The sequence below is a fragment of the Pelophylax lessonae genome (genome assembly GCF_965119305.1).
Source record: "Pelophylax lessonae genome assembly, chromosome: 9".
NCBI classification, from domain to species: Eukaryota; Metazoa; Chordata; class Amphibia; order Anura; family Ranidae; genus Pelophylax; species Pelophylax lessonae.
The window spans coordinates 80981415-81007497 of record NC_138776.1 but is presented as its reverse complement, the minus strand read 5'-3'; the positions used below and the strand labels follow the sequence as shown (position 1 = coordinate 81007497).

Here is a 26083-nt window from a genome sequence, read left to right as displayed (position 1 = left end):
TTATAAACTTCCTTTCTCATTTAAAAAAAAAATAAAATAAAGAAATATGCAATTAAAAAGCTGTGCGCCCAGACTTTAAAGTGTTACTAAACCCAGGCCCCTGCAGGCACTATATCTAGTCTCCCACTGTACACAGAACATGGAAATTGAATTATTTTAGTAAATATAAACAGCTAAATACTTTGATTTATCAGAACTATATAGCAGTCTTGTGACTTCTATCAGTTCCTGGTGAAGCTTGTAGGAGGAGTTTTCATACTGCACTGAGCTGTCCATAAGGCTGCAGGATCCTTGACCCTCTGTCTGGACATGTCTGGACAGTGCTGATTGGCCCTGTGCTGATCATCCTCACAAGAAAACAAAAAACCTCTCTAGCAATACACACCAAACTGAGAATGTGCAGCTTGTCCCCAAGGCTCTGTTCTATCAGGAGATAGTTTGGGGACAGGGGAAGAAGAGAAGGATCTGCGCATAAAAAGATTAAGCAGCTATTTTGCAGAATGCAGAGGATTAACCCCTTAGATTCCACAGTGAGTATTACAAGCATGCTTCACTGCACATACAGACTGATTTTACTGTTGTGGGTTTAGTAACACTTTAATGTCATTTTAAAGTATGTAATGTTCTTGGCTGTCGAACACATCAAAAAAATGGCAACATGAAAACTGATACAATTAAAGAACTTACATTGTGGACAATCGGATGCTCCAGCAGAGAGATAAGAATATCGGCAGTACTTTTTAACTCCTCCTAAAACAAGACAGTGACAAAAGTTTAAAAGGGAAGCTCCTAAAAGGGATGTATGCCTGCCTATTATAGTTCCCAGGTCTATTCTCATCAACTTAGGAGTCTCATATCTCATACTCAACTCATATATTGTCTCATGCATGGTACTACAAGATAGCCATTTCTACTTTCCCTGTTGCCAGGGGTAGGGGGGGGGGGGGTTATTACTTCTGTACACAAAAGGCTTTCACATTCACCTTGGGCTGTGACTGAAATGGGTAAATCAAATCTGAAGCTCCACATCATGAAAACTGAAAACAGATGAAAGACTGTGCACAAAGCCGATACATTTTTTAGGGCTAAGCCTTGCCTCCTGCATTAGAGCTAAACATATTTGCACACATTAAGCTCCGGAAGATTTACCGTCCTTCATGGCCAATCCATTTTTGCAATACGGCACTGCGGTACTTTAACTGACAAATATGCGGTCGTGGGGAGCTAAAAAAAAAATTGGTGTCTTTTTTTCCCACAAACAGAGCTTTCTTTTGGTGGCATTTGATCATTTCTGTGGTTTTTATTTTTTTCTCTATAAACAAAAAAAAGACCAACAATTTTGAAAAAAAAAATAAGAAAACAATATTTTTTACTTTCTGATGTAAAACATATCCAATACAAAAATGTTAAAAAAAATATAATTTCTTCACCATTTTAGGCCAATATGTATTCTGCTACATATTTTTGGTAAAAAAAAATCCCAATAGGAGTATATCGATTGGTTTACAAAAAAGTTATAGCAAACTATGGGATTTAATTATGGAATTTTTTAAAATTATTTATTTTTACCAATAATAGCGGTGAACTTGTAGCAGGAATGCGACACTGTGGCTGGCAAATCGGACACTAAGTAACACTTTTGACACTTTTTTGGGAACCAGTGACACTAATACAGTGATCACTGTACTACTAAAACTGTCTGGGAAGGGGTTAACATCAGGGGCGGTCAAAGGGTTAACTACGTGCTTAACCAGTGCTCGATTACTGTATGAAAGGTGCTTGTACTAGGAGAAGGCATTGATCCATGTTCTTGCTTTTCAGAAACACAGGATCAATACCTTTCCTACTGATAGAATGGCAGTCTGACTTGTTTACATAGGCAGACCTCCGTTCTGCTTTTGTCCTGAACGATTGGCGGGTCCCTGGATGTCCAATCACAGTGGAAGCAGGTTTCCGGCGGCGCGCGTGCATGCCCCAGACCCGGAAGTGCCGGATCACATACTAAATACATGATCCTGCGCAGGAGAGCTGCTTTGCTGACGTATATAAACAGTATATGGTCAGCAAGCGGTTAATGTGCCTTTTATATCAATCTATAGTTCAGTTTTAAAGAAACCAGTGCCTTGCTGTATTGCTGATCCAATAGTTTCAATGTTTTCTAAATCGCTGACCTAGAACAACTATAAAGAACAAGTGCATTTTTGTGACTTAACGGGTCAGACACTAATGCCTCATTTCCACTGAGCAGAACGGTTTGGGTTGGTACAGTTTGGAAGGGTTAGAATGGTCCGGCCTATTCAGGTGAGCGTTTCCACTGCAAGTGGGACCGCCAAGGGCCATGTGGGGTCTACACCAAATGCCTTTTGACGTGAGCATTGAGGTTTTCCTGTCCGCCAATCAGTGGAATGTATCGTGTGATGCCAGTAGCTCCGCCCCAACCGTACTGTACCATTTCCTATGGCCCTACATCTGAAGGAGGACCAGGAATGGTGCGGTTTGGTTCGGTTGTATGGGCCACTTTCATAATGGAAACACTCAAAATAGCGTACCGTACCGAACTGACCCGAACTGATCCGCTCAGTGGAAACGAGGCATTAGAAAGTATTTACAAAACATGGATTGCTTCCACCCAAAGACTAGAGTCCATCAAAATTTCATTAAATAAAATGTGCAAAAATAAAGTTCAATAAAGTGCAAAATTTTCCTCTGCATAGTGCCTTGGTTCAGCTTCACAAGTGAAATTCCTCCATGATAAACTCTCCACTAAGAAAAGCAGCAAAGACTTATACCAGATCATTGAATATGGTAAGAGTATGGAGCTCTTCATGTTGGCTTGCACTAGTAGAAGCACATAGACAGACACCAAAAGCACCAAAGACTCTTACCAGATTGTCGGACCTCAGACATCAAGAGGTCAAGCCACTCATGTATGGAAATCATCCTCATACAGGATTGAGACCGCCAGTAACACCTTCACTCACAATAAGGCACACCGGCTCTTCAGTTTGCATGAAAAAGGGAGCTTACGGCTTGGATCTTTTATGCTTGATTATGAGTGGAGGTGCTGCTGGCGGTCTCAATCCTGTATGAGGATGATTTCCATACATAAGAGTAGCTTGACCTCCTGAATTCTGAGGTTCAACAATCTGGTAAGAGTCTTTGGTGTCTGTCTATGTGCTTCTCCTAGTACAAGACTACAGGAAGAGCTCCATACTATAGTCACTGAACATGTAAGTGAATATGTTGAATGTATTACTAAGGCCCCTTTCACACATGCTGTCCGTTTGTCCGTTTTTCATCCATCCGTTGACGGATGAAAAACGGACATCAATGTATCTTTATGTAAAAACAAATGACAACTGATGATCATCAGTTAACATCCGTTTTCATCCGCTTCCGCCAATGTCCGTTTTTTTGAACGTATGAATGTCCTATTTTTCATCCGTCAAAAAAACGGATCGGACGAAAAACGGATGACAACGGATGAAAAACGGATGACAACGGATGAAAAACAGATAACTGACGAAAAACGGGTGAAAAACGGATAACAACTGAGGAAAAGCGGATGAAAAACGGATGAAAAACGGATAACAACTGACGAAAAACGGATGAAAAACGGATGGAAAACGGATGGAAAACGGATGGAAAACGGATGGAAAACGGATGGAAAACTGATACATTTTGACGTGACTGAACTGATGAACTGAACGGACCTTATGTGTGAAAGGGGCCTAAATTATAGAAAATTTGACTTCATGACTAATCAGTGCCAGTATTTTAGTGAAATAAATCTATACTACTCACCTCTTCTGCATTATAAAAGGAAAACTCATGAAAACATCCATTGGGCAATTGTTCACTTTCCAACCACTTAATAGAATCCAGAATTTGCTTCTCATCTATATAGATAAATTGTCGGGCACTACTAAAACCCCTTATTACTGAAGACGTTATCCTGCAAGAGAATATAGTTTTAAGAGAGCATTAAAAAAAAAAAATAGAGACATAGACAGGCATAAAAAGCTGTCAGTGGTTTTAACTTCTTACCACTCTATCCAAATCTAAAAATAAAAGGTTTACCTTTAGTTATACATTATAACATTTTTTAAAACCATATACAAGTATTACTGTACTGAGATCTAAGTTGTGAATTATTACCAAAATGACAGCTACACTACAAAAAGAAACAATAAAGTAAAAATGGCTGTATGTACAAATAAACACAAACAGTACAGCCAGTTTCCATTGAACTATAATTGTCATTGTTTCTCATTTGAAAAGCAGTAAAGTGCTAGCATACATTATATTACCAAAAGTATTGGAACACCTGCCTTTAGACGCACATGAACTTTATTGGCATCCCAGTCTTAGTCTGTAGGGTTCAATATTGAGTTGGCCCACCCTTCGCAGCTATAACAGCTTCAACTCTTCTGGGAAGGCTGTTCGCAAGGAATGTGTCTATGGGAATGTTTGACCATTGTTCCAGAAGCGCATTTGTGAGGACAGGCACTTATGTGGATGAGATGGCCTGGCTCACAGTCTCCGCTCTAATTCATCCCAAAGGTGTTCTATCGGGTTGAGGTCAGGACTCTGTGCAGGCCAGTCAATTTCCTCCACCCCAAACTCACTCATCCATGTCTTTATGGACCTTCCTTTTTGCACTGGTCCAAATCATTTGGTGGAGGGGGGATTATAGTGTGGGTTGTTTTTCAGGGGTTGGGCTTGGCCCCTTAGTTCCAGTGAAGGTAACTCTTAAGGTGTCAGCATACCAAGTCATTTTGGACAATTTCATGCTCCCAACTTTGTGGGAACAGTTTGGGGTTGGCCCTTCCCTTTCAAACATGACTGCACACCAGTACACAATCAAAGTCTATAAAGACATGGATGAGTGAGTTTGAGGTGGAGGAACTTGACTGGCCTGCACAGAGTCCTGACCTCAACCCAATAGAACACCTTTGGGATGATTTAGAGCACAGACTGCGAGCCTGGCCTTCTCTCTAATATCAGTGTCTGACCTCACAAATGCACTTCTGGAAGAATGGTCAAACATTCCCATAGACACCCTCCTAAATCTTGTGGACAACTTTCCCAGAAGAGTTGAAGGTGTTATAGCTGCAAAGGGTGGGCCACCTCAATCTTGATCCCAACGGGCTAAGACTGAGATGCCATTAAATTTCATGTGCGTGTGGGGGGCGTTTCCAAGATGGCGACCGGGACGAATGCATAAGGGAGGAGCCCTGCTGCCTAGGGGAATATTTTATCCTGTCTATTGACCTGTCCCATTAATTAACCCCTGTTTCTGCTAGCTGGCACTATCCTATGGGAGATAACACGGGGTAGGAATCAATCCGAGCCTCGGAAGCACAGTTCAGCACCTACCAAGCCTGACGGAGTGGCTGCACACATGGCAGAGGTAGGCAACATTAAGATTCAGACAGAGGACCCTGAGTCGGCTCTGACAGAACAGGCGAACTTCCACGCAATTATGCAGGCAATAACGGGCTGTCAGAATGATTTCACGGCTAAACTAGAATCACTTCAGATGGATGTGGGTCTGTTGAGGAGAGACATGGATAAGGTCCCGGGCCGCCTCACAGAAGAGGAGTATAGGATAGGAGGTAATGAAGAAACCCTGAAGATCACACGGCTCGGCTACACACTCTCCAGATAAAAGTAAAGGCCCTTGAATCTAAAGTAGAGGATGCTGAAAACCGCAACCATCGCAATAACCTCCGGATTGTTGGATTGCCTGAGAAGGCTGAGAGTAGTGCCCCGGCGGAGTTCACTGAACAACTCCTGCGTTCCCTATCCCCGAAGGCTGCTTTCTCCTCATTTTTTGCGGTGGAGAGGGCCCACAAAATGCCGTCCAATAGAGGCCCTGTTGGGAAACCTCCATGCACATTTATATTTCGCCTCCTGAATTTTTGGGATAGAGATCTGATACTACACGAGGTGCGCAAAGTGGATGTCATCCGCTTTGACGCTGCCAAGTTGATGTTCTTCCCAGATTTTTCTGTAGATGCCCAAAAGCTATGCAAATCCTTCAACATGGTAAAACAATCTTTTCGCCAAAGAGGAATGAAGTATAGCATGTAGTTCCTGGCATGTCTGCGAGTCAAGGATGGTAAATCAGTTCTGCTTTTTGCATCGCCAGATGAAGCCTTCCATTGGTCCAACACATTACCGAAGCTATGACCTACCTCTTGCTCCAATCTGCCCAGTGGGGTAAACTATGAGGATGCCTGCAGAATATGCCTTGGGCTGTAGGGGGAAAGTTTATTTATTTTTCCTTTAGACACATGGCTCCTTGAGACCATAGTGTAAAACTCCTCTACATACCTTTGTCTGCTAAACTCTAAGGGACTCATGTGGGAGTTGGATTATAACTTCTGCTTGTCCGGGTAGGCTGAGGAGTCCTGCTGTTCTTGTGGAGGAGGACATTTCCTTGGTGACTTACACAGATGGCTTAGGCTCTGGTTACAGATGCCCAAGCACTCTTCTCACAATGAGTTTCTGAGTTATCAATCTTTGCACTTTGCAGATACCGTGGAGCCCTATTCCGGCTAGAAATTGGTGTTATAATTTTGATTTACCTGCATTTCATTTATTTTTTGATTGTTTTTTGGCAACTTTTAGGTATGTGCCCCCAGCCTAGGTTTAGGCTGGGTGAAAGTACTGCGGATTTTCACTGTTGACAGATCCAAAGGACATAAATGCCTGCTTTGCAAAGTATTATGCAGCTCTGTACTCCTCTACCTCTGCTTTTGACTCTGAAGGGCTGGAATCTTTTCTGAAAAGTGTTGATTTCCCAGTTCTCCCAATTCAGGCTCGACAGATGCTTGATGCTCCAATTACTCTGAAAGAAGTCCAAAAGGCCCTGAGCTTCTTACAGACAGGGAAAACACCAGGTGATGACGGTCTCCCTTCAGAGTTTTATAAATGCGATCGTGACCCACTCGCAAAGAAATTGTGAGAGATGTTGTTGACATCTCTGGAGACCTCCAATCTTTCTTCATCAATGCAGCGAGCTATTATAGTGGTAGTGCCAAAACTGGGTAAGGATTTAGAGCTTTGCTCCTCGTATCGCCCTATATCCCTCCTGAATGTAGGGGTACGTCGGTCGCAAGCCTGGTGCTGGGTGGCGAGCATGCGTCGCCACCGGCACTTACACCCCCACTCGGCAGCGGAGATGCAGATGCACGGGGCCAGCGGCCGCAATTGCTACCAGGCACCCACGATCGCTCCCCGCTTAGAGAGAATAGGATCACAGGTCTCTATGGTCATTTCAAAAGCCCAACCCCCCAGTTAGTAAAAATGCCCCTAGGCTTACATTTAACCCCTTGATCACCAACTAGGTTAACCCCTTCCCTGCCAATGTCATTATTACATTATTACATTATTACATGTCCCTGGTCTCCCCAAAAGTGTCAAAAATCTGCTAATCGCTGGTGCAATTCTTTACAGGCTTCTGCAAAAAAAAATAATAAATCCAAAAATTGTGATACAGTCCCAAAATAAGGATGTAAAAAACAATCCTTTAGATGAAGTAGATATCCACCATGTGCATAAATTATCATCCAGTGATTCAATACAATTCAATCATGCACTCACTAGAGGTGTATAAATAAACAGACTTAAATCGCAATAATATTCCACCTGGTATTGTAATACAAAAACACCCGTCCGTGAGCCTTTACCAGCATATACACTCACCAGAGATCAACCAGAAGTAAGTCCTAATCAACTCAGATAGAGTGAGGTCTTCCCAGCTTCTCCTGCTGACCAGATGGAGGAATGAATTAGGAAAGCACTTAAGCTGTATATAAAAAAGCTCACCACTGGAAGCCCACATAGTGCTAATATAGTGTAGTATTTATTTAAAATAGGCGTAAAAACAAGTACATTCAGCATTAGTATTAAGATCGTAAACAAGCTGGCCAAACTTACAGCAATGACTGCCGCTCCCAGCACAAGGATGCAGCAGCTATGACGTTAGCACATATGCCCCTCCCGACGCGGTTTGTGCTCAAGCACATTATCAAGGGATAAGGGCTTACTTCCAGTTGATTTCTGGTGAATATATAAGCTGCTGGAGGCTCACGGACGGGTGTTTTTTTTTGCAGTACCAGGTGGAATATTATTGTGGGTTTAAAGCCCCTTTCAAACGGGCGGATACGTTTGGACGGACTCTGCTAGCTCACTTGATCCCTGTTGAGCAGGCGGATGACAGGTCCGACTCCACTCACTATGCAGAGATGGACCTGTCAGAGTACTGATCTCTATGGGAAGATCGGATGAAAAATAGACAGCCTGTCCGTTTTCATCCGATCCCATCCGATCCGACCTGCTGGATGAATGGGGAACATATCTGTCTGTTTTCAGCGGATCTTGTTGGATCGGATGCCAGGGCGGGTGTCAGTGGGCACGTGTTTGCTGACATCCGCCTCCCCATAGAGGAGAATGGGTGGCCCAAACAGGTCCGCCTGAAAAACTGACAGGCGGATCTGATCGGTTGGATCGTGTGAAAGGGGCCTTAGGCTGTTTATTTATACACCTCTGGTGAGTGCATAATTGAATCATAGTGAATCATCGGATGATAATTTATGCACATGGAGGATATCTACTTCATCTAAAGGACTGTTTTTTTACATCCTTATTTTGGGACTGTATCACAATTATTAGGATTTTTTACACATGTTTTTGTTTATTAATCAATTAAATTGAATAGCGCTGCACTTACTTGGCTTTGAATGTCATTTAGGGAGTTGTATGATCACTCTTGTGTGCTAGCAGCTGCATTCTTTTTCATTTAGCGCTAACTTCTCATTTTTGGTTTTTATAAAAAATAATACATGCAAATTTTTTTTACTTGCACAAAAATGTGCATTTATTTATTTATTTTTTTAAATTGAACTTATCCTTTAACACATTTTACCTTTTATGAGATCAGATACACGTTAGGTTTCAGCACAAAATGTATGAATTTTAGTAGTACATATCTCTTGGAAATGGATTCTCAAAAAAAAAAAAAAATCGAAATTTTTTCATCAATGGTTGAAGCATTATCATTTGTTACATACCATAACATAGGCATAGCTCTTACAAAGAAGCCATAGGTGACATTTTCCTGTTTATAGATTAGCTGTTTTTGGTAACCTGCAAAGAGAAAAGAATATGCTTATATTTTCTGTTATTTATAAGCTAATATTGACAATACTGCTCCTAGCCCCTCCCTCCTGTTGAGTGCCCCCATAGCAAGCAGCTTGCTATGGGGGCACCTGAGCCGAGCTGCAGCTCTGTGTGTCCATTCAGACACGGAGCTGCCATTCAGCCCCACCCTCTCTCTCCTGATTGGCTAACTGACTTTGATTGACAGCCGCAGGAGCCAATGGCGCCGCAGCTGTGCCTTAGTCAATCAGGAGAGAGAGTCCTGGACAGCTAAGGGACTTGTGGACATCGCTGAACAGAAAAGGGTCTAAGGTTAGTATTAGGGAAGCTGAGGGAGGCTGCATAAAATGCATTAAGATAAAATACCTTCTGATTTTACAACTCCTTTAAGATTAAAAAAACCTTCTGTGTGTAGCAGCCTCCTTCAGCCCCCCTAATACCTACCTGAGCCCGTCTCTATCCAGCGATGGTGCAGGAGTGTCTAAGGTGCCTGTGACTCCACTTCGATTGGCTCCTGTTGCTGTCAATCAAAATCTTTCAAATTTCAAATTTTGCAAATAAGGAGAGAGGGGGGGTAGGGCAGGGGTGCGGCTCAGGTGCCCCCATAGCAAGCTGCTTTCTGTTGGAGCACTCAACAGGAGGAAGGGGCCAGGAGCACAAAAGAACAAAAGAGGGAACCGAGAAGAGGAGGACCGGGGCTGCTCTGTGTAAAACAAACTTGACAGAGCAGGTAAGTATAACATGATTGTTATTTAAAAAAAACAAAAAACAAGAGTTTACAATCACTTTAACTATTGTCAAAAAAATATTTTATTAGGTTTATTATGTTTATTCAAAGAACACAATAAAACAGAGAAAATAAGCAGACAAACTCTGCAAGTCAGGTGATCAATCATCAATTAGGCTGCATTCGCAGTTTAGCATTTTGTGAACATAAGTAAGCTTGCACAATTTCATGCACTAGTTACAAATCACATGGAAATTGCCTGTTGCGCTTGCGTTTCTATTAATTGCTAATAGCACCCCAAAGGTGCCACATGTACCCTTGGCTTTTATAGCCTATCCCAGGATGCACCACAGTCTGTGCCAACCCACTGGGACAGCTACAAAAGCCTGTGTGTCACTGGCTTGGTTTCTTCCACTGCCCAACAGGCCTCCCTATTGGACACAGTGGAGACACTCCCTCAGACCAGATGAATCACACATGGACACATGCAACAGACATAACTAATAATCAGGCTCCCCTGATAAGCAGACAGAGCAAACTATATTTCCCCTGCCTCGCACCTATCTAGGAGGGTGCTACATCCACTTCACTGAATTAAAAAAAAAACTAAACAGTAAAGTTTGCCCAATTGTTTTTGTATATTGTGAAAGATGATGTCACACTTAGTAAATAGATACCTAACATGTTATGGTTTAAAATTGCGCACACTCGTGGAATGGCGACATACTACGGTACTTAAAAATCTCCAAAGGTGACGCTTTCAAAATTTTTAAGGGTTACCAGTTTGGAATTACAGAGACAATCTGACAATCGTGGAGATACCTCACATGTGTTGTTTGAACACCGTTTACATTTGCGGGCACGACTTACGTAAGTGTTTTCTTTGGTGCACGAGCACACGGGGACGGGGGCGCTTTAAATTTTTTTTTTTCCTATTTATTTTCGATCAGTGGGTGCACTGTACCTGATGTCCGCAGGCATCCTTAGGCAGAGAGGGAGAGGAGCGGTGTAAAACATGCAGGGAATAAATTCCATCACATCCCTTAGTGCAAACAGCACACATATTACACAAAAACACTGGTTAGGCACACATTTAACCTTTAATCACCCTAGATGTTTAACCCCTTCCCAGCCAGTGTCATTAGTACAGTGACAGTGCATATTTTTTAGCAGCGCAGAGCAGGCACTCAGCAGGAGGCCTTCCCAGGAGGCAGAGCATTTTTGATTTTTTTAATTTATCGGGTCAGTGGGCAGCGTGATTGATGATGAATTAACATCGAGGGACACTATTTTTTTATTTTTTAATAAAGGAATTGTCAAAACAGTGTACCCAATACTCATTCGCATGGGGGTGGGCCGGAATCTGGGGACCCCCTTGTTAAAGGGGGCTTCCAGATTCGGATAAGCCCCCCCACCCGCAGACCCTAACAACCCCCAGCCACAGTTGTGGGGATGAGGCCCTTGTCCCCATCAAACCACCCCCCCATGTTGAGGGCGTGTGGTCTGGTATGGTTCAGGAGAGGGGGTGCTTGCTTGGTTCCCCTTCACATCCATACCAGACCTGTTGGGCCTATTATGGACTGGGGGGGGGGCCCACATTGTTTTTTTCTTTATTTTTTAACCAGCGCTTTTTTTTTATTATTATTCAGCTGTCAGCGGGAAAACTCATTGACAGCTGTTGACTCATCGGTTGTTAAGAATGCTGTGGCTGGCTTCCTGGCCCTGCTCCTTAACAACCAGTTTACACTTTGCCCATTAACAGCGCAGAATGCACTGTGCAGCGCTCAGTGCATTGCAGGGTGTTTGTCACGGCGAACACCCTGGAAATTAGGGCCGAACAGGCAAATATTTGCCCGAACTCATACTCGGGCCGAAATGTTCGCCCTTCCCTACCCATGGAATACATTTCCAATTGGATGTATGTGAAGAAATTATACTAGCACCAACACACCAAACATATTGTTTGGTAACTTATGGTTCATACTTGAAAGGGCCAGAGGTGGCTACAGCAGAAGTCATGACCACAAACATTGTCATCACCACTTTAGAGAGATGGTTCTCAAGGTGGGGACTACCATTGGAAATCATTACTAACAATGGTCCACAATTTATTTCGAAAGAGTTTGAAACTTTCCTTAACTCAAAGGTATTAAAGCATATCTTAACACCATGATAATACATAGACCATCCACAGGCCAATAGAGGTCTGGAAAATTTTAACCAGACCTTTAAAAATGGCCTAAATCCAGAGTTGTATAAAGTACTCGAAACCCATACTTGAGTAAAAGTACAAGTGCTCGATCAAAAAGTGACTTGAGTAGAAGTGGAAGTGCTCGATCAAAAAGTGACTTGAGTAGAAGTGGAAGTGCTCGATCAAAAAGTGACTTGAGTAGAAGTACTAAAGTATTCAACATTTTTTGTACTTAAGTATTGCAAGTAGTTTTTTTTTTAAATTTTGCTACTCAAGTACTGAAAGTAAAAGTACCAGTAGTTTTGAAAAAAAAATTGCTACTCAAGTACTGAAAGTAAAAGTACAAGTACTGTGTTATGTAGTTATTGAAGAAAGAAGTCAAAAGTTTGAACATCATACTTTTTATTATTTCAAATGCAGCTTTTATTTATACATACAGTAGCATTTATTTTCGTATGCGCTGATAATACACATGTTTTGAGCTTCATGAAACCTGCCATCTACTGTTCTGGCAGTGGTAATTTTTATAATAGTAACGAGTAACTATGCAGCACAAAAAAAAAATATCGGAGTAGAAGTATTGAAATCATCGAAAAAATGTAGTGAAGTAAAAGTGGAAGTAGGAGAAAAAAATTCTACTCTAGGAAAGTACAGATACCGCCTTTCGGTACTTAAGTACAGTAGTGAAGTAGTTCTACTTAGTTACTATACATCTCTGCCTAAATCACACATGCAGGAGGGACTACTCTTCAAAAAAGCTGTAACTACTGATCTACAACACTACAAGTCAGCACCTCATAGCACCACTGGGAAATCATCTGCAAAACTGATGATAGGTTGTGATCTACAAACCCCACTCACAAGTTTGAAGCCAGCAAATAAAGTAGCGGAACCTCTAAACATGTGAGCTAAAGTGAAGTATTAGGTGAAAAACTTACAGTGGCGCAAAAAGAAACATTGAGACATCTACCATAATTGCTGACCAGAAGGTAGGGATAAGGAACAAACTTTGACACTACCAATTCAAAGTTTAACTCGCGTCTATCTAATCCTGGGCGGATCCAGAGCCAATACTCACCCATAGGCTGGAGGGTGTATTAACATGGCATTTGAGCAGGTTAATACCTGTTTAAGATGCTTTGGTCAGGCAGGACACTACCTGCACTCCTAATTGGCTTACTTGGGATGATGCATCTAGCCCTGCCACAAACATCTGAAAGCCCGGACAATGACTTTCACTCTTATGAGCTGGAAAATTTAACTTGGCGGAGTTCAAAATGCATCATATCTTTACCTAGACACCTGACTGACTATATACTTTATAATGCAATCAAGTTTTGAAGTGTAACAAAGGAGGGGGGCATTTTTTGTATTTGTTCAGTTCTATGTATTGCTATTTTAATAAAATGTTATTGAATTTCTGCTTAAATAGCTGTAAGTGATAGGAGGAGGGGTTGGAGCAGGAAATATGTGGATAGGGCTTAGAAGCCCTAGTGGGGGACATTAGAAATACACTCGCTAATTGCCTAGGTTATGCGCAGGCATTTGCTTCCATGAAAAAATCAACATTAGGAATAACTCGAGACTTAGAAGAGAGCCACAATGAACACAGTTAACCCTCTAGCAAACCCAGGCTAACTGACTGTTGCACTAAGCAGTACACACACTGCCATAGTTAGAGATCACCAACTCCAAGGTGCGCAGCATTTAGACACTGGTGCTACAGAGTCTGCACGGGCATCCACAAACTCAGCAATACCAGTCACCTCACTCCCAGTGATATGTCCACAGTTAACAGTGGATACAGGAATGAACCTCACTCTGTACCTCCATGCTTACTATCTCTCTTTCTCTCAGGGCCCCCTCTACACCTCTCATCTGTGACTTCTCAGACTAGGTCCCTAGGTACTCTGTGTCATAGGTGTGATTCCCAAAATGTGGGAACCGGCTGCTAGTGAAGGGGACAAGCACAACACCCCTTCACTACCAGAGTAACTGTCAACCTACGCCAAGTCACCCATTCCCTGGCTGGCTGGTTGGTTAAAACAAATGATACATGTACAGTTGTCCCTAACAAACAGCAATATAGCCTACACTAGACAGCAAACTAAAGTGTACTGTATCTACCTTAACCTACAATCCCCTTGTTACAAGCCCTGTTCTTTGGATATGCCATGCAATGCACCACCTAAGAGACAAACTTCAGACCAGGCAAGAAACAGGTAATGATAACTTTACTGAAGAAAAGCAACATACAGGAACACTCCTTATCAGGCAGCTTATCACATGAATGAATTCCTGTACGAGGCGCTTTGGTGCCCATAGGGTAATGATACATGAAAAACAGCAGTCCTTAGTGTCCATTAGAGACAGAGTCCATGATTGGTAAATAATTCCTCCTGAGGTAGCATAAAGTCAATATAGTCCATGTTTGGCAAAGATCCTTTAAGGTCCTTAAGTCTAATATTGATAGGTAAAGAGTCCTCAGGTTCCCTGACCCTCAGGGAGTCCTCCTCCCTCCCAGCCTACATATTGTCAGTATTCTCAGCAGCTCTGTACTGGGGCACTGAAGGGCCCCTTTTTATGTGGATCTGTGGAAAATTGGCAGGAAAATCTAGCCCATCAATCTCTAAGATCCACCACACATCAACATTGTAACAGTTTTACAAGAAGGATAGAAGACTTGACCAAGATAACTGCAGAACACGAATCATCACAGAAAAAAAACATTAACCCTTCTGTAGGTAACTGCCCTACCATGATTATTCACATGGGGGGGGGGGGGCAGGATCTTGAGGTCACTTTATTGTTAAAGGGGGCTTCCAGATTCTCATAAGTTCCCCCTGCACCCCACAACCGGTAGGGCAGGTGGTTCGATCATATTTATTCACACTCCATTAAAAATTCACTCACGTTAAAAATCCAAGTAAATTACTTAATACATCAAACACCATTCTCCCATGTTTCTGTGTGTTATCTTTCACCGGTATACCACTCACTGCCTCCACTCTCTGGAATCCCTTCCTAAAGGTGCTGCTGGTGGTATTCTGATGTCACTAGAAGCTCTGTCCCATGCATTGTGTCAGTACAATTTTGTCAGAAGAGATAATACATGTCCCTCGCATTGTCTACATTCGGGGCGTGCACCCACACCCACGTATATGTCATATTGGGAGCAGCGGTCATGTCTGTGCAGCCGACATGTTACAATTGACATGAATGAGACTTCCTGCATTGGGGATGCACGGAACACATGTGTATCCCCATGTGGGTAAAAAATAACTTTTTATGTGGTATGCATTGACACAGCCTATGTGAACGATGCCTTAAAAGGCAAGAAAGGGAAACAAAGGCCACTGTAATGCATTTGTTGAGAGAAGCTGTTTTATTTGGCTTTTGTGCTGCTGCAGCAGTCTGTTTATTATTTGAATTTCATGTATTGGTATATACCATGTTTCCCCCATTCTGTTTATTGTTAGTTCAGCCAATAACTGGACACTCCAAGCCTCACAATTCTGTTCATTTTAGTTCTGCTTTACCTGTAGTTTGGCTCAGCAAACTCATTGGGTTGATTTACTAAAGGCAAGTAAACTGTGCACTTTGAAAGTTCAGTTGCTCCAAAGCTTAGTAAATGAGGAACAGCTTTGATTGACTTCCATCGTCCAATCATATGTAAGCAAATATGCTTTTTGTTTTTTTGCATGTGATTGAGTATTCTTTGCAATGAGAAGCTTCATCTCATTGATTAAGTGCTGGAGCAACTGCCCTTTCAAAGCACACAGTTTATTTGCCATCCAATAGTGAATCAACCCCATTGTCTTCTTAAAAAGACTGGAATAGCATCCTCTCACTGCACAATATAGATACAATGAAACGAGATACAATGAAACTACATTTGGTTGGACTGGCAGTGGATCTTGTCAAGTTATCAGGTTGCCAACCAGTACTACCTCCTATTGATGTTACCTAAATGAATGTTTTTTTTTTTTTTCTGGGGTTATCCTCTCCTGGTGGGGAGGGGAACATAGGAACTCTTCTACTTGTCCTTATACTCTTGATGTGATGGGGTACCATCTCACTGGCTTGACAATTATTCCCTCCAGCCTGAGATTATCATAGGTGCATGTTCTATGGGGCAAATGTCTACTTTTGTTTTATGTTTTCATTTTGTAATGGTTTTGTATTCTGCTACTGCAGGTTGGTAACTTTTCTTTAACACTGTTGTGAATATTTCTAATTATTGTAAAACTTCAATACAATATCATTTGCAAAGAAAATTTGTCAGGTTGCCACGCTGTCTATGCAGATTGAGTCTCAAAGATATGTATTTTGTATACAGTGACATTTGAAACAGAGCAGCTGTCCAGTCCCCGCTACCCTCAATTTTTCTTATTTTTTTTTTTTAAAGACCAGCTTACCTTCAACTAGTCCTTGCAGAAGCTCTTCTTTAGTTTTAGGTGTGAGTTCATTGATACTCTGTAGATAACTTAGGACAGAAACATATCTAGAAAATTTGGATATGCTCTGCTCCGCACATCCATCTGGTAATGTAGTTAGATCTTTCAGATTTTTGATTGGGTTGGCCATGAGGTCACCTGTCAAAATAGGATTATAATAGTTGATAGAAATCAAAAGGAAATATGTGTACTGTCAAAATGAAATAACAGTATTTGGTTCTTACCTGAAACAATTATGTGGGCACGTTCAGAACCTGGAACCAGCCTATGTGGAGTTTTTAAAGTGAATGCAACTTTTTCAGGAGTATCTGGTAGGAAAGATAATAAAGTAGGATTAACAAAAAGAAAAACAATCAGAAAGTATAAACAAGGAGACTCCTTGAAAGTGTATATACTATTGCTTGATTTTTTTCTTATATTCTTTCTGCATTATAGTGATGAATAACAAAGATATTTTGATGTGATTGATATGTTCTAAATGGCCAGACATATTTGTATGGAGCAAGATGGCAGCTGACATAAAGTAATGTCACAAATGTGTTCTTTTTTAGGGTTGGGGTGTTCATGCCATTGGGTATCTGCTCAATGTAATAATATAGATGCCGAGTCAAAGAGTGTCAATTGCTGTGCCTGCTGGTATATCTGTGTCAAACATGATGTTATGGGTACCAGATCATGCCACACCCAAGATAGGCTTCCACTATTTATACCGTTTTTGTAGATAATGGATAAATAAGAACTGAGCACTTTCATACAGCCAATGCATGTTTTAAATTTGTAAACCTTACTCGGCAACTCATCAGTACCTCATGCAGAAGGCTGGTACATGAAGAAAAATTCAGCAAGAAGTACATTTTTCACAAAGCACGTGTTTGTATCAAGGCATTTAGTTGCAATGAAATTAGTCCAGGAGGCCAGTAGTGCATAATAGCATGCACTCTGCTGTATATGTGGGGCTTAAAGCCAAATGTCCTGTTTCATTTAACTTTAAATAGTTTGTTTGGACCAAGCTGGTCCAACTGAAACCTGGAGTTAAGCTTTAACCAATGTGCAACGGATAGCACATGCTCCATCAATGTCTTGACAGTGAAATCAGTCTGTGTAAAACAGCTGCTCTTTAGAAAAAAATCCAACGTTATTTAAAGTGGTTCTAAAGCTTTTTATTTATTTTTTTTTTTATTTTTTAATGTATTAAAATAACAAACATATTATACCTACCTGCTCTGTGCAATGCTTTTGCACAGAGCAGCCCTGATCCTCTTTTTCTGGGATCCCCCGCCGGCGCTCCAGGCCTCTCCTCTGTGTCGGGTGCCCCCAGGGAAAGCTCTCTCCCGAGCGCCACTGCTGCATCCATTGACCACCACCCCCCGCTCCCTTGTCACAGAATTTGAATGACACCAAAGGCTCCCACTACTATCAATCTGTTTAATGAGGAGCAAGACAGTGGCTGGAGCTGCTGCACTTGTGCACATCACTGGATCGGATCGGGCTCAGGTAAGAAAAGGGGGGTTTTGGGGGTAGCTGCAGCACAGAAGGTTTTTCACCCTAATGCATATAATGCAATAAGGTGAAAATCTTAAGTCTTTAGAACCACTTAAACCTTTTTATGCGATTACACCATGCTTGCACATTTTGAGCTCTTGTCCTTAGCCCCAGGAATTGTACTTTTTAAAAGTTGGTCTTTTTCATGGAGTGTCTGTCCAAAGTACATTCAGTTTTCTCGATAACACTTATTGTACAACTTGAAAACATAAGCCAGGCATTCCATGGCACAGATAGCCACCCTGCTCGAAACAGAGATGCATATCTAAATTTAGTTTTGCTGAGTGATAGACAGTCCAGGCTTATTTATAGTCTATTTACTAATTCAGCTTTCCCCTAAATTTAATGTTGCTGAAGACCCTTGCATGTGCTCAGTGCAGATGCCTGGGAGCAGAAAAAGCTTACCCAGTGTGGTCCTGCTGCTGGAGGACCTGGGGTCAGGGAGCCTCACATAGGACAGGAGTCTGGAGGAAGTGATTCCTGGGATGGAGTACCAGAGGAGACTCTGCTGCTGGAGAGTCTAAGTGCAAGAGTCTAAGTGCAAGCATCAAGAGGAACACTGATGCTGCTGCTGCTACTGTCAGAGATACTACGACTTCTGGAAATGGTACAGGTTGCTGGTTTAAGCTTGATGGTCCTTTTGCCTTTACTGAGGATTGTAGATGGAGTCTATGAATGTGCAAGTCAGTAAGGGTGTTCTGAATCCCCTAACCCTCTCTCCCATGTGTTGCTGCAGCAAGCAAAATCTGTAAAAAGTCCTTAAAGTGATTGGACCCTAATTGTTATACTCCCAACCTTGTAGCCATAGACTCAGACCTTGGAAAATGCTAGCTCACCCTGTCTTTGGGGTGCCTCACATCACTCCAGGGGCCAGGGGGGGTGCTACACACTATGTTAGCTGTAGGTGAGATATTTTCCTCTTTTTTTTTTTTTTTATTTCCAATAGCCTGACAATCTTATTATAATGAAAGAAAAGCCCTGCATATCCCCAGTGTATATTAAGCTCTAATCATACACAACCAGTATCTTTCATTTACCTGAAGGGCATACAAGATGTGTCTGTGTGGTTTGCTTTTTATGTCCTCTAGCCTGAAAGGAAATATAGAAACAATAAATACAGTGCTTTTGGATTCAGCAGACAGAAAACAAAAAATGTTAATTTCATATTCCAGAAAAACAAATATTTTCTTAGTTCAAAGAATACAGAAGACTATTTGAAACTTAAAGCGTAACTCCACTTTTGTTCAGAAAAAACATTCCCCTCTGGGTGATCTCTGTACATTGCAGCGATTTTAACAAACTTTGTTGCAGATTCCTTCCTTTTGTTATTCTGAAGAAATCATTGTTTGTTTCTCTGTGCTGAGTGGGTCTAATGGGAGTGGTTTCATAATTATCTATCAGCTGTGGCAGCTGCAGGGCTCTAATGAGGAAAGCTGCTGGGTCTGCATCCCTCTAGACGTGTTCCTATTGGGAATATCTCACCAAAATGACATTTTTGTTGCAAGGGATGCCTGAAATCTGACTTGTATCTTAGGCAGACTTCAGTGGAAAATTGGTGAGCCAATCACACAAGCAGGAAATTATGTGTCTGGGGTGTAGTCAGTATACATTCTGTGTACAGAACAGCTCTAGTTAGCCATATTGCATTGCACTTTCAGAAAACATCACCTCCTCCTTCTCCTCTCTCAGGGCAAGGGTACCATATGTAAAAGTAAAGACACAAGCTCCTAGTGCTCTCCGTTTTACAATTAATTAAAGAGTATGAAATGACAGTGAAACAACTCACATTACAAAGCACTCAGCCAGTGCGGGCATGACAGGCAGGGATGCGATGCGGCGTGTGTGAACAGGCTCCGCCCCAGTACATGTTACTTCGACCAAACAACTTTGTCAGCAGGGGTCCTTCACTGAGAGGCTGAGCCGGGTGTCCATCCAGGCACCTGGCGAATCCCGACTCAGTGGTCACAATGACGCAGTGCCTGGACCGACTTCTGTGACGTCAGCAGAGAGAGTACTTTAGCCCGCTCTCCGCTGGAAATGGGTTACAGGAGTGCAGAACAAATTCCTCCTGTGATCCATAGGAGATGCAAAGCCAAATGAGCTTTGGCTTTACATCTCTTTTTAGTAATATTCAGTGGTAGAACCTTCCTTGATGTCTGCTAGCCAGGTATCTATTTTCACTAAACAGCTTTGAACTGGATAACAATTTAATCTGAAAGTCCAGACAACTCTGGCCCCTGATACCTATTGATTTCTGATATGGTTCACACATCCTGCTATTCTCAACTAGAGAACTTTAAAGTGATACTATCAGAATCAAAAGAGAAACAACCACAAATGCAGTGGGTGGGCAGTAGTTGCCCATGTCTCCAGATGCTTGAGAGAAGAAATTAATTGTTTCAGAACCGTCAGCTGGGGAAAAGGGAAGGCAAAGTGCTGTAGACACTCCCCCTCTTAAGCCCCGTACATACGATAAGATTATTGAACGATCTGTTGTCCGTTTTTTGTGGCATGCTAGTCTGATGTGGAAAGTGAAGAGGTTATTTTCATATGAATTTTCCCGTACGACAGAATTCTACTTCAGAAGTGATGTCATGTGTTGGATTGCTTTGTATGTGTTCTTTCGTCTCTGAGCATGCCTAGTCTTGCTCTTAAGATTTTTTTTCCGTCAAAATTTTTACTAATGAGATGAAAATCAGATGTTGTATTACGGTTCACAAAAATTATATAGCCTGCACATCAGGATTTTTTCAGCCGAAAAGTCGGAGTTGGCTGTCGAAAGCACCATACTAACAATCCGAAAATCGGCAGATCGTTCTTCGGACGAATTTTCCCTTCAGATTTTCTTATCGTGTGTACGGGCCTTTAGCCATGGCATGACTCCAGTATAGCAGAACCCATTTGGAAAAGTTTTGTAAAAGAGAAGCAAAAAGTTGCTTTTTCTGCTGAGCTGGAAATTGCCTTTATTAAAGTAGTGGTCATAATGCGGTGTTGGTGTGTAAGACTATTCATTAATGATTTTTATGTATTTGCTATCTGCAACTTGGTGGATCTACAAAAGTAAGCCATTGTTTTTACAGGAAAGACTTTTCATTTTCTTTTATGTGAAGCAAAATGTTGTATTAATACATACGAAAATACACTGCCATAGAAAGGGTAAACACATAGAAAAAATAATTAAAAAGATATATTTTTTCCTATTCAAAGTTAGTTTGCTATACTAAAATTTTATTCTATTTCTTTTTTTTTTTTTCTTCTATGAAAGGAGAGTAGGCTTTTCGATGCTGGAGTATTAAATGCTGGAGCTGGTCATAGGAACTAGATTCTGGGAGATAAAACTGGACAATTTGACTGCCCTCACTCATCAACCATCACATCCCAAAATACACACATTTGGCTCTACGTCCTATCTTGAGAAAACCATTAGTGATCAAACTTTACATCTACAACAATTAATACATTTACTCTTCAAATCTCTACATTTCAGTTAACAATAAAAAAATAAGGGCTCACCTGCACCAAAATGGTTTTCTCAACAGCATCTGTTCTGTGTTCCTCACTTATTAAAAGAGAATTTTCAATACAGTCCCCTTCCACAAGCAGAGATCCGCTGTCTACATGAATCTTAATTTCATCTGAAAAGAAAATAGTGCAGCTTTATTGGCTAAATAGGTCCCTCATACTTAAATACACATTTCTAAATTATTACCCACTATGCAGCTGATATGTTAGCAATTTCTATACAGGTAGTGGAAAAGGTATGGGCTTCCAAGAGAGTTGGAGATGTTTTCTGACTCTTATGCAGAATATGCTGGATATTTCATCTCAAGACTTAGATTGCACCTGACGTTAGGATTGCTAGATTGGGCATCATGGGCCTACCATGAGCAGTGCAGCTATTTGTTTCGGCTGTCTTGAATTATCTGGCGCTCAGGAACATAGGAGGCAGTGGGGTGAGGAAGCACTCTGTTTATGAGTTTCCTCATAAGATATAGGTGTCCATTTATGAAATGGAGATGAGCAGTGATCCTGCTGATCACAGCTCATTTCCGATCATTCTCAGTTTATGAAACAGAAATGATCGCAGGAGAACATGTTCTCCGCTGATCATCTCTTCACATGGGAATCTGTCATTGTCTGACACAGAAACAGCCAGGCTATGAAGCTGCGATCTCCGCACTTCACTGGCGATCTGTGCCAGAATTCACACTCCCGGGTTCACCAGCCTGGAGCTTGTGAAGCGGGGAGTGAAGACAGAATCGGGGGAGAACTGAGGGGGAAAAAGGAAGATTATGGACTTCCTTCTTCCTCGTTCAGACCCCCCAACACAGTAATCATGTCCCCCTGCCATATTTCTGTATATATATACATGTATATATATATACACACATACATGTAGATATATATTTAATGTGTATATATATATACAATGTATGTGTGTGTGTATTCAGTGTATATATATATTTATGTAAGGGGACTATTATTTATTAACCTCGTGTACTCAGCAGTGATAATTTATCACTGCTTGTTAAAGCGTGCCAGGGATTTTCATACTACTGTAATCTCGCTTTGTCTCACGAGATTACAGACGCCCCATTGACTTCTACACAGATCTCAGAGAAAACCGTTCTCCTCTGATCACCCTGGGCGAACTGAAGTTCTCCGATTCATAAAAAGGGTGCCAGATGTGATCATTTTCCCCGGAGAACTGTAGAGAAGCCAACAGAGAAAAAAATTCACCCGTTCATAAAAGTACACCATACTGTAGGAACACACTTCTGCCCTGAAGCCAAGGAGTGCTGTGAAGTCATAGAATAAAGAATAAAGTTCTGAGGATACTGTTGCTTGCGGACAGGGCTGGTGCAAAGATTTTTGTCTACACAGATGCATTTTGCTGCCCCTTCCACCATTCTCTCGCAAGTCCCCTCTCCTCCACAATGCAACCCTCATCCCCATATGGCAGACACTTTATTTGCTCTCCAGTAAGCTATGCTGCATTTCAAATTTTAATCAAACTGCCTTTCAATGGCATGTGTAATGAGGGGGAACGGGTTTATTCACTCCCCACATCCCCTCACTGTCTACAGCTGTGCTGGTATCTCCTTCACATTGCACCTGTAATGTGATTAGGTGCAGCGTTAAAAATTTGAACTGTGCTGAACTGTCACTAAATTACAGTGTGCAATAAGGGGGCGAGGTTATGCATTCCCTGCTTCCCTTCATTGGCTACAGGCAGCTGGGGAAAAGAAAAAACTTCTAGGAAACAGAAGACATGTATTTTAACTCCTTCGTGACTAAGAATAAAACTGGCCCAAAATAGTGGGAAAAAACACAATTTTTTTTTTGGAAGGGAAGAGCAGGACAAAGCCCAACTTTATTTCCAGATGTTACTATTTGCATATCCTAAGGGTTGTTGGATCACTACATATACAGGGTATGTGAGCACATATATACTGTAGACAACCTAAAGTACCTGCTTACTATTACTGATGCACGGTTAGCACTTTTAGTGAGAACTAAGTATAGGAACAATGGGAAAGACTTTCTGATTGGGACTCTGCTCTGATTCAGTGAAATTAAAGCAGGAATATGGAAAAAAAAAAAGTACAAGAGCTTAATTGTTACTATATATATCTATAAAAACACAAGATTTTTAATCACCTCCTTCCCAAGCCTATTCTGACACTTCGCTCATACATGTAAAAATCTACTTTTTTTAGCTAGAAAATTACTTAGAATGCCCAAAAATTATATATATATATATATATATATATATATATATATATATATGTTATTTTTTGTTTGTTTTTTTAGCAGAGACCCTAGAGAATAAAATGGTGTGTGTGCAGCAGTTATTAAAAGCAGTTTTTTTTGAGAGTAACGTATGCAATTACATTTGCGCGTAAGCACGGTGGTGCAGGGGCGCTTTAAATTTTTTTGTACACTTTTTTTTAAAAAAATTGTAATAACTTTATTGCTATCACAAGGGATGAACAACATCCCTTGTGACCGCATGGGCCGTGACAGGTCCTCTTTATTGATAGACCCCAAATCTCTCCTCTGGCCCCCCATGACCCCAAATCTCTCCTCTGGCCCCCCATGCAGCTGATCACACCAAGATCGGTCCGATTGACTGCTTCTCTGGCAGCTGGTGGCTAGGTAAAAAAGGGGAACCGAAAGTGACAAATACTCGAATATGTCAGTTCATCTCTCTGTACCAGGCAGCCATCACTACTGGCCACATCGCTCCCGCCCTCCGCCATGAGACCGGAGAGCCTGGGAGAGGTGGCGGCAGGAGTGGGGGTGGGAACCCCTTCCGCCACCTGCAGAAGGGATCGAGTGGCTAATTAGCCACTCAGATCACTTCTGCATTGTAGAAAATCGCTGGCTGCAAAAAAATTATACCGGGATGATGCAAGCATCATCCTGATATTACCACTGAACCCCAAGGACGTACAGGAATGTCTATTTGGGTGAATTTCACCATTTAAACTTGGTAGATGTTAATATTACCACATAGAGATAGAACATTGATTCAAATATAATGGCATTGACCTCATCCTATAGATATACTGTACCTGTTATGATTAATTACATACCTTTTTTGATTTACAATAAAGGTTACATTTTAGTTAAGTGGCCTTTTGGTGCGTAGGGAAGCGCATCCCCGTCAAATTCTAGTTGAGCTCTAAATCAAGCATGGCAAAATTGTATGTGAGATGTAGTAACTAATACCTACTCAGCTGTTAAATTTCCCTCCCAGCTAAGCAGAAAATGTTTTTTTTTTTTTTTTTTTAAAGGCATCAATATTTGGAAGTATTGTAGAAATAATTTGTTGTCGTACTTGGTTTTGAAGCTGTGGCATTCCAGCTGAAGTAGGTGGCATGACCATCACAGAGACATTTGGCTTGCTCTTTGCTTTGGAAAGTTTGGATACCATCGGTATCTGATAAAGAAACTACCACCTGTTAGAACAAGATAACAAATAAGAAACAAGTGAACAAAATTATTTATTTGGATTTAGTCGTTTGAAGAACAATGCTCAGTAGTGATCCAAAATAATCAATCCAAAATCAGGTTAAATTTTTAAAGTAAAAATTCCAGACGATTTCTAACTATGCCTAAACCTGCTCACATACCTTCTAAATCCAATTCTAACTACCCTGTGGAAGAAGAATGCTTATAATTACCTATTCAGAGGGTGCCCCAGTACGGTTACGCGATTTCCCCGGCAGTTAGCTTTAGGGTAGAAGAGAGATCACCAACATCAGTTGAAATGTCTGGACGGTGATGTCACCCATGGGCTTTCTATGGGACATCCAATGTTAGCAGTCCCTCCTCTCTCCTACTGAAGCTGCTGTTGAGAGCCGATCATGTGACCGGAATGGACTGTCCCAAAAATAAGTAAGTGAAGCAGCTTCCTTTCACAGCTGAGTTAGAATAGGATTTAGAAGGGTGTGGGGTTTAAGCATACAATAGTTGATAGCCTGAATTTCCACTTTTATATTTTATACATTTACTTCCTTAACATAGAAAATTATATATGTATATTTATTACTGTTAGTTATGGCTGGGGTACTTACCTTCAATGTGTTCTGAAAATTGGAGCAGTGACTATTGTTCCTCTTGCAATTAGGTAAATGATAGTTTCTCTTTTCAATAGCAACCAGCTCCATTGCTTGTCTTCTGTCTGGTTGTACCATTATGAAGCCTTTCATTTATGGTTTCCGTAAATGGGCTGAAGAAGCTGGGACAAATGGGGTGGTTGAAGCACTGCCCTGTTCATAATGGTTCTGAACACAGTGTGATTAATAAGAGAGTGGATTCCCAGCAATATGAACCTGCAGACCCAATGGCTATCAGATCTGAAATATCCCCTTTCCATATCAACCATCCTCTGCCCTTCAGACACTGTCAACTGCTCTACTGACTGACACCATACACTGTCGAACTGACACCAACCACTGCCCTACTGACGCTATCCACTACTCTGACAAA

The 26083-nt window shown here is 41.5% G+C and overlaps 1 protein-coding gene across 1 annotated transcript in view; it reads right to left on the bottom strand.

Annotated features, from left to right (window-relative positions):
• Window positions 1-26083, bottom strand: part of LOC309564232 (alpha-1-inhibitor 3-like) — a gene marked incomplete at its 5' end in the record, with an annotated part of 147231 nt that overhangs the window by 55217 nt on the left and 65931 nt on the right. Inside the window, 8 exons of the mRNA XM_082268859.1 lie at window positions 688-750; window positions 3805-3955; window positions 9081-9156; window positions 16505-16681; window positions 16768-16851; window positions 19123-19174; window positions 21599-21720; window positions 24930-25050. Coding sequence (XP_082124985.1) covers window positions 688-750; window positions 3805-3955; window positions 9081-9156; window positions 16505-16681; window positions 16768-16851; window positions 19123-19174; window positions 21599-21720; window positions 24930-25050 — 846 coding nt within the window. The remainder of the gene's footprint in view (window positions 1-687; window positions 751-3804; window positions 3956-9080; window positions 9157-16504; window positions 16682-16767; window positions 16852-19122; window positions 19175-21598; window positions 21721-24929; window positions 25051-26083) is intronic.